This window comes from Rhamphochromis longiceps, linkage group LG19 (assembly GCF_057381845.1).
Source record: "Rhamphochromis longiceps isolate RC_006_pf linkage group LG19, R_longiceps_female_GT1.1, whole genome shotgun sequence".
Lineage (NCBI taxonomy): Eukaryota > Metazoa > Chordata > Actinopteri > Cichliformes > Cichlidae > Rhamphochromis > Rhamphochromis longiceps.
The window spans coordinates 27,582,015-27,590,484 of NC_140575.1; the positions used below are offsets into that span (position 1 = coordinate 27,582,015).

An 8,470-nucleotide genomic window follows, 5' to 3' on the forward strand; every position below is an offset into this window, starting at 1 on the left:
TCTAAAGAATCCAGCACTAAACATTCAATTAAAGTGTTGTTCATTTCAATATCAGAATGATAAACACATCGTCAGTTCTTCAAGTAGGACTGACATTTCTTTAACAATATAGTCGGAGGCTTTCTGTTTTCCATTAAGGCTCTCCAACATCAAAATAAGAGTTCAGCTGTGTTCCACTCACTGTGCTTCAGTCTGCTCTAAAAAAAAGCTATGCAGTCACCAAGTATGGCCACAGGGTGTCATCCATCTAAAGAAAGAGGAAAGGCTATAGCCACAAGCTGGACACCGAGTGCAGCATTTCAATGCACTGAGAACACTGCATTTTGCTTTCATCAGTTAATTATAAGTTATACACAGTTTTTATACATCTGGAAACAAGACAGCTGCCACTATATCATTTAAATCTATACAAAACCATTATTTTTTAAATGTTTTGCTTGATTAGTATTTTAATATTTCCTATATATAATATATATTTGTAATGTATGGAAACTGCATACTTGGTAAGATTGTAAAAATATGTAGGTTATGTTTTGCAGCTTCCATTCCGCTGCTCTTGTTCTGCACAATAATGCAAGCCATCACAAGACTCGGGGATGAGTGCTGCCTGTCCCACATAACAGCTCATTTTCCACTTTGTTGCCAGGCCATTTCAGTTCACGATTGGGGTGACAATCAGTGTTTTTTCCAAGTTACACCCAGCCATTTTTCACTGCTGACTGAGCTTCATTGGAAAATGTTTCAGGGACTCCTGCTGTGTTCCTGCATATCCCTCATCTGACACACACACTCACACAAACACACACATACTAAACCTATCCTTAAACAGAAAATTGAAATATCTTTTAGCATCTGTACTGCAAAAATAAAACATGAAACGAGTTCATGTTAATAATGCAACACTTCTTATTTCCATATAGTGCCTCTATTTGTGTGTTTCACTTCAGAATTTGGATTTCTTTTTGACCATTATAAAATAGATGGTTTAAAAGCTGGTTAAGTAGTAACACGCTAGTTTCCCTGAAACCTTTTTGTGTGTGCTGAGGCCCCCCTCGCTCCCCACCACCAGACATTCATTTGTGGAGTTATGACCCTGGGGAGAGAGGGGCCCTCACCTTCAAAGCTGACCAGGGAAGCAGAAAAAACCCACCTCAGCAGACCCAGTCTGCTCCCTTCAAGTCATAAAACAAAACAGAGCAGCAAAAGTTAAATCTCACCACTTAGCCGGAGACCCTTAACCCTTTGTTCCTGTCTGCCTCTCCGCAGAGAGATGAGACTCAGCATATGGAAAATCACACATGGAAAGAATCCAAATCTAAAGCATTCCAGTTGGGGTCTCTTTTGAGGGGTGCACACTGGATACACTGAAAGTTATATTTCACTCAGGCAGGTACCCTTCTGTCAGCTGTCAGCTCCGCATAAATACTGTGTGTTTGTGTGTTAAATGTGTTCCAGATGAGCCGTAAAGTCGGGTCACTGGTAAGCCTCTGTAGTCAGACCAGCAACATGTTCTTTAACAGTGCTGGAGTTAATTCTCCTCTCTGTTACTCTGGCGCCAAATGTTTTGGGCTTGTGAGTTCCTAAAACAAAAAGATGTCTGCTATAAACTATTGTCAGGTCAACCAGCTAAAAGGTACAAATGTTTATTTAAATGAACACCTAATCAAGAAAAATGCAGACATTGCAAGACAAGCAAGAATATTAAGAAAACAGAAGAAAATACAGTCAACTTGGACATCAGACTGTAAAATATTCATTAAGTTAAATGGAACACCAGAGCAGGCTAAGGTTCTAGTCATCAAAGAGATGACGGAACTAGAAAAATATAACCGATAAATGCAAAGCAGTGCTAAATATGATGTGACCGTCCAAGTGCACAACCAACGCAGATGTCTGACAATTTTCAACTAACAACTCATATAGATATTGAAAATAAGACATTGATGTATGACAGCAACATAGATCCTGATTGTAATTTCTTTAACAATAAGACAAATGAATGCAATTATTATACAAATGAGCAACTTAAAAAGGAATTCAAGGTAGAACAGGGTATAACAATGGTTCACTTTAATAGTCGAAGCTTATATGCAAACTTTCAATCCATCAAAGACTACATAACACAGTTTGAACAGCCATTCAATGTGATAGCCATATCGGAGACCTGGATAACTCCTGGAAAAGAAGAAGACTTTAAAATAAATGGATATGAATTCCTTCATGTAGACAGGATCAACAAGAAAGGAGGTGGGGTGGCACTTTACATTGATAAAAACCTAAAGTACAAAAGAATGGGAAGAATGACAACTGTTATTGATGGAGTGATGGAATGTTTATCAGTGGAAATAATTATAGAAAAAAGGAAAAACCTAATTGTCAGTTGTATATATAGAACAGCAGGATCTAAGATTGAGATATTTAAGGATAATATGGAGGACTTATTTACAAATATAAATCAGAAAAGAATGTTTATTTGTGGGGACTTTAATATTGACTTATTGAATCCAAATCATAATAAGAGTACAGAAGAATTTATTGATTCCATGTACAGCATAGGTTTATTTCCACTGATAACAAGACCGACCAGAATAACATCTCATTGTGCAACTCTATTAGATAATATATTTACAAATATAATAGAAGGAAAGATAAAAAGTGGGCTGTTAATCAATGATATAAGTGACCATTTACCAGTCTTTGCATCGTATAATTGCCATTATAAAGTGAACAACGATGGACATAAGATTATTTACAAAAGAATAAGAACAGAGAAGACCTTAAATTGTCTTAGAAATGAACTTTTAAAGCAAGATTGGAATATTGTATATGAACAAACAGAAGTTAATAAAGCTTACGAAGGATTTTTAAGAACATTTAACACATTACTTGATAAAAACTGCCCAGTAATTGAAATCAATAGGAAACACAACTATGCAGGAAGACCATGGATGACAAAAGGACTACAAAATGCCAGCAAAAAAAAGAATACCTTATATCGAGAATTCATAAAAAAGAGAACAATAGAAACTGAAATGAAGTATAAAACTTACAAAAATAAATTAACTAATATAATGAGATCCTGTAAAAGAGAGTATTACATTAAAAGGTTAGAACACAATAAAGATAACACAAGAGATATATGGAATGTATTAAACAGAATAATCAAAAATGAATCAAGGAATAATGATTACCCTGGGTACTTTATAGAAGGGACAAGAAGTATTAATAACATGGAGGAGATAGTAAATGGCTTTAATGAATTCTTTGTAAACATAGGGCCAAAACTGGCAGAAGAAATAAAGGTTGATGGAATAGAAAGGGACACTGGTGAAAATATTGAAAGGAATAGTAGCTCAATGTTTTTAAGAGCAGTGGAAGAGAAAGAGATTTATGACATGGTTAGAGGACTTAAGAACAAAACCAGTACAGACTGGAATGATATTGATATGGTAACGGTAAAGACAGTTATTGATGGTATCGTAAAACCATTAAAATATATATTCAACTTGTCGTTTCAAAAAGGAGTTTTTCCACAAAAAATGAAAGTTGCTAAAGTTATTCCCATTTACAAAACCGGTGAAAGACATCATTTTACAAACTATAGACCAGTGTCAATACTCTCCCAGTTCTCTAAGATACTGGAAAAACTCTTCATAAAAAGATTTGACAGTTTTGTGGAAAAATATGAATTAATGACAGATAGTCAGTATGGGTTCAGAAACAACAGATCAACAGCTTTGGCACTGATAGATTTAATGGAAAAGATAACGGAATGTATGGATAATAAGAGGTATGCGCTCGGAGTTTTCTTAGATCTAAAGAAGGCGTTTGATACTGTTAATCATGAAATTCTATTAAAAAAACTGGAAAAGTACGGGTTTAGGGGAGTGGTTTTGGAATGGTTAAAAAGCTATGTAGGGAATAGGCAACAATATGTACAAATAAATGAATATAAATCTAATTTGATGGATATAGCTTGTGGAGTACCTCAAGGTTCAGTACTGGGTCCAAAAATGTTTATTATGTACTTAAATGATATCTGCAGAGTATCGGAGATTTTAAAGTTTGTAATATTTGCAGATGACACAAATATACTGTGTGCAGGTGGGGAATTGCCACAGGTTTTGGAAATGATCACACAGGAATTAACGATATTAAAGAAGTGGTTTGATATAAATAAATTATCATTGAATCTCGATAAAACCAAATTTATGTTGTTTGGAAACCAAAAGAAAAACATCGAAGTAGAAATATGTGTTGACAATGTATATTTAGAAAGAGTAAATGAAATAAAATTTCTTGGGGTGATCATTGACCACAAGCTCTGTTGGAAGCCACACATTACTTATGTTCGGGGGAAATTGGCACGGGGCATTGCCGTCCTGGGAAAAGCAAAGCATATGTTGGATCAGAAAGCACTGCACATTTTATACTGTGCTTTACTACTGCCATATATGAGCTACTGTGTAGAGGTCTGGGGAAACACATACAAAAGTAACACACAAACAATAACTATAATACAGAAAAGGGCCATTAGATTAATAAATAATGTAGGGTAGGGTACGGTGGTCAGGTGCAGCTGCCAAAATTGAGGATTTTGACAAATGCACTCTTTGTCAAAATGCAAGCTATTAAATTCCAAGACTTGGTGAAGCTTAAAACAGCGCAAATAATGTATAAAGTCAGAAATAAATTGCTTCCCAAAGAAATCTGTAAATTGTTCATAGAAAGAGAAGGTGGGTATAACTTAAGAGGGAAATGGAATTTAAAAATACAAAGTGCTAGAACAACTTTAAGAACTATGTCAATCTCAATTGCAGGAGTTAAATTATGGAACAGTCTAACAGAAGAAATAAAAGACAGTCAAAACATAAAACAGTTTAAAGTAAAATATAAAAACCTAATTTTAAATAAGTATAAGAATGAAGAAAACGGGGTTAACCCAGGATGGTAATGTTGCTGGTAATGGTGTTGCGGTTCTTTTTTGGTTGTTTTTTTGTTTTTTTGTTTTGTTTTGGTTTGTTGTTTTTCCATAACTTGTGTATCTGCAAATATACACATTCTGTATTTTTCATATGAAAGAAACTATACTGTGGTGGGGCTTGCTAATTTCTTGTTTTTGATTTATGTATGTTATGTTTTGTTTTACTTCATATGTTTATATGTTTCATATGTTGTTTGTTTAATTTAAGACAAAAAAAAATTAAATGAATGAGAGGTAAAACTTGAAGGGGTAGGGACAAATAAGTAAATACTTCAGCCTACTCCTTTTCAAACAAATAATGGAATGATATTTTGTAATGATTGTGAAGGCACATGTTTGAAATGTTTGAAATAAAAATGAACTGAACTGAACTGAACTGAACCAAGGTGGGTTCCATTTTATCTGTGCAATATTTATGCTCTTGTGATGCTCAACAACATTTTTTTAGTACATTTCTTTATTATGGGAGACTAATGTGGGGTGAGCGTGTCAATTGGCTGCTGAGTGTCTAATCCTGGGACCACAGACACTGAAAAAGGTCTGGTGGCCAGATACTTTAAACTGCAAGGGCATTGTCTGTTTTACTGCCGTGTGTTGGATAAAAGAGAAATCAGAGCGATGTAGTTTTCCTGAACCATAACAAAAGCCTCCTTTCATTTCCATCAACTCCACCCATTTATCTCACAGACCAAGTGATATTTAGAGCAAACTCTGATTCATTTCAAAGCAGTGATTCATAAGAACCGTTTTCTGACAAAGGAAAAAAAAAACCCACTTTGACAACAAAGAGCATCCTTGTGTCGTCAATACATTTACATTTCTAAAAGCTTGTTGTGTTGTGTCTACAGTGATTTGTGCCCCTGGTTGTGACTCCTTGCTGGAGGTAAGGACTCTGTATCCCAAAGCTGACTATGAATAATAACGACACAGGGAACCAAATCATCTGACAAGATGTTGCTCCATGTAAGGGCTGTGTCACAGTTATTATATGGTTTCCTGAGTCATCTGTGTCCAAGCCATTGCCCACTGTTGTGTCTTCATTGCGTTGCGACCTGTGTCTGAAGCATCAGAAGAGCTCTTTCTTCAGCTTTATACTTTTTACGCTGCATGGCTGAATTAAATCACATTAGATCATTACAAATCATTATGCATGTTTTTAGACCGGGTGATGCCACGGCATTGATATTCAGTATTAGCTGCAGACGTCTGACGTTTTGAAGGACTGTGTTCTGATGTGGGATTGGTTTGCTAACCCTGAAAACATTAGTGTATTTAGACCCTTGCAGGTGGAAGTATCACTTAGCATAATAGGATAAACTCTGATGATCCTCATTTAATTGTAAGAGGTCAAAGGTTTAGGAAGGTGGGGGTGTGGAGAACAATGGATTTTTTCTCTCTCTCTCTTTTTTTCCTAGAGCCATCCCACCATAACCAACTGTATAGTTTAAGTGGTTGACCAATAATTACAAATGCAATATTTCACCATTTTTGCAAAGAGAAAACTTGCTTGCAGCAAATGGCTGATTTTAGAGAAAAAATATTGAAATTGATTCAATTTAAACAAAATTACCGTTATGCTCTTGAGAAAGATTTAATCTAAAACATCTTTCAGATGAGCAATCGTCTTTCACTTCTACGAGACCGAATGGCAGTTAAATCTGTACACAGCATGCTTCATTGTAAAAACAAAATATAAAGACACACACACGCGCGCGCGCATGCCATAACCCTGGCTTGCATGCAGGCACCAATAATTTAACTTGTCCACTTTAAGTATTGTGCTTACAACAAACAAATAAACAAAAAAGGCCAAAAGAAGGAGTAAACCAAAGAATTTATTGGATACAATAAAATGCCATCCATAAAACGGAACATTTACAAAGTCTTTTTGCGCCACGCAAGGCAGAGAGAACCATCTTCACTCTGCTCACTAGTATGGAAAACATCAATATCGGTTCTCTGGATTTATCCCATTTAAAAACCGAACTTCATAACAATACTGGTGAGCAAAGTGATGCGCACATCTCTAAGTCCCGAGTGGGGGAAAAAAAATCATAGAGGCGCATTTCCACGAGGAGAAAAAAGAACGTATACAGACACAAAGTGCATGTGTTCGGCACCAAAGTCCAAACAAACTAACCTTTTGTAGGTGGGTCCTAAGAGGATGTATAGATGTCCAGTATTAAAGGAAGGAGGACACCCTATACAGCACCTTTCTTTAATTCAGTCCCTTATGAAAAAATAAATACACCATTAATGAAAATCTATCTAAGGGTAGTTACAATACTGAAAAAATGCAGCATATGTTGTTTTATTTTTAAGTAGCAGCTCTAAAAGTGTGAAAATTAATCTACACGTGTATAACTTGGTTATTGGATCTGTCCAGCCCGTCTCTATATCGATTCAGCCAGTCTCTGAGCTCTGAGATCCGATACCCCTCAGGTCCTCTACCACCCTGGTAAACTATCTTTCCCTCCTGCAGGATATAAAGTCTGTCAAAATAAGCTCCGTATGCAGCGTTGGAGGAGTTTTCCATGCTGTCAACCACGACCAGGCTGCCGGGCACTTCCAGATGCATCAGCTGCGCAGCGTTCAGCCTGTCCTCCAGACACCGGTGTTTGGGGATCTGATATGGCGCGTCGGTGCTCATCCAGCCGTCGGAGGGGTGTGCTTCCTCGATGTATACAACTAAAGAGTCTGCTATGTCTGCATTCTCCCTCACAACCTCCTGGAAAGCCTTCAGACGTGCCATGAACGGTGGTCAGGTGCAGCTGCCAAAATTGAGGATAAGCGGTCTCTTGTCCTGTGCGTAGTCGAGGATACGGCTGCGCCGCTGATCCTCCAGCTGGACAACTTCGGTGTTGGGCGCTACCTGTCCAAGATGCGCTGCTTTCAGGAAGTCCAGTTTGTGTCCGTGCCAGACTGCCTTAAGGGACTCAAGGCTGAAGAGCCGATTGGAGTCCGATATGCACAGAGGAGGATCAATGGCATCGCCCTCCTGCTCCTTCATCCTGAAGAACACTCTTTTTCTTATGCATAAAAAGTCAAGCAGCCAAAACATGACAGCTGCCACCAAAAAACGAGGCAACAGGACTAAACAAACTATTGCATTTTTAATAGTTTTAAGAGTATTCATTATCACCTCTAATAACAACCCGATTTGTCTAGCGTTATGCCACGATCTTGTGGGTTGAAGTTGGGTTACTTGCAACTTCCCCTCTTTTTATAGCACTGGCAGATTTGAATGAATCACACCCCGCCTCCAAACCGGGGTCGAGGCCTCACATGGCGGGGATTACCTTCTGTCAATTCCGCAGCTTGTAGTCACAGCCAAAAGCCAACGGTGCTGGATAGGGTGCACCAAAGCGCTGCGTTATGGGCAGTCTCTCATATATAATTTGTTTTTGTTTTTAATCATCAGAATATCAAAAGAGATGTTAAAAGCAAGTCTTAGGTACAACTGTGGGAGAAATATAAGGATATGCA

At 37.3% G+C, this 8,470-nt stretch overlaps 1 protein-coding gene across 1 annotated transcript; it reads right to left on the minus strand.

Annotated features, from left to right (window-relative positions):
* Nucleotides 1–6,776: 6,776 nt before the first annotated feature.
* dio3a (iodothyronine deiodinase 3a) lies at nt 6,777–8,194 on the minus strand. Its single transcript, XM_085391255.1, has one exon. The coding sequence runs from the start codon at nt 8,118–8,120 to the stop codon at nt 7,335–7,337; it is 786 nt and encodes a 261-aa protein (XP_085247381.1). The 5' UTR covers nt 8,121–8,194; the 3' UTR covers nt 6,777–7,334.
* Nucleotides 8,195–8,470: the final 276 nt, after the last annotated feature.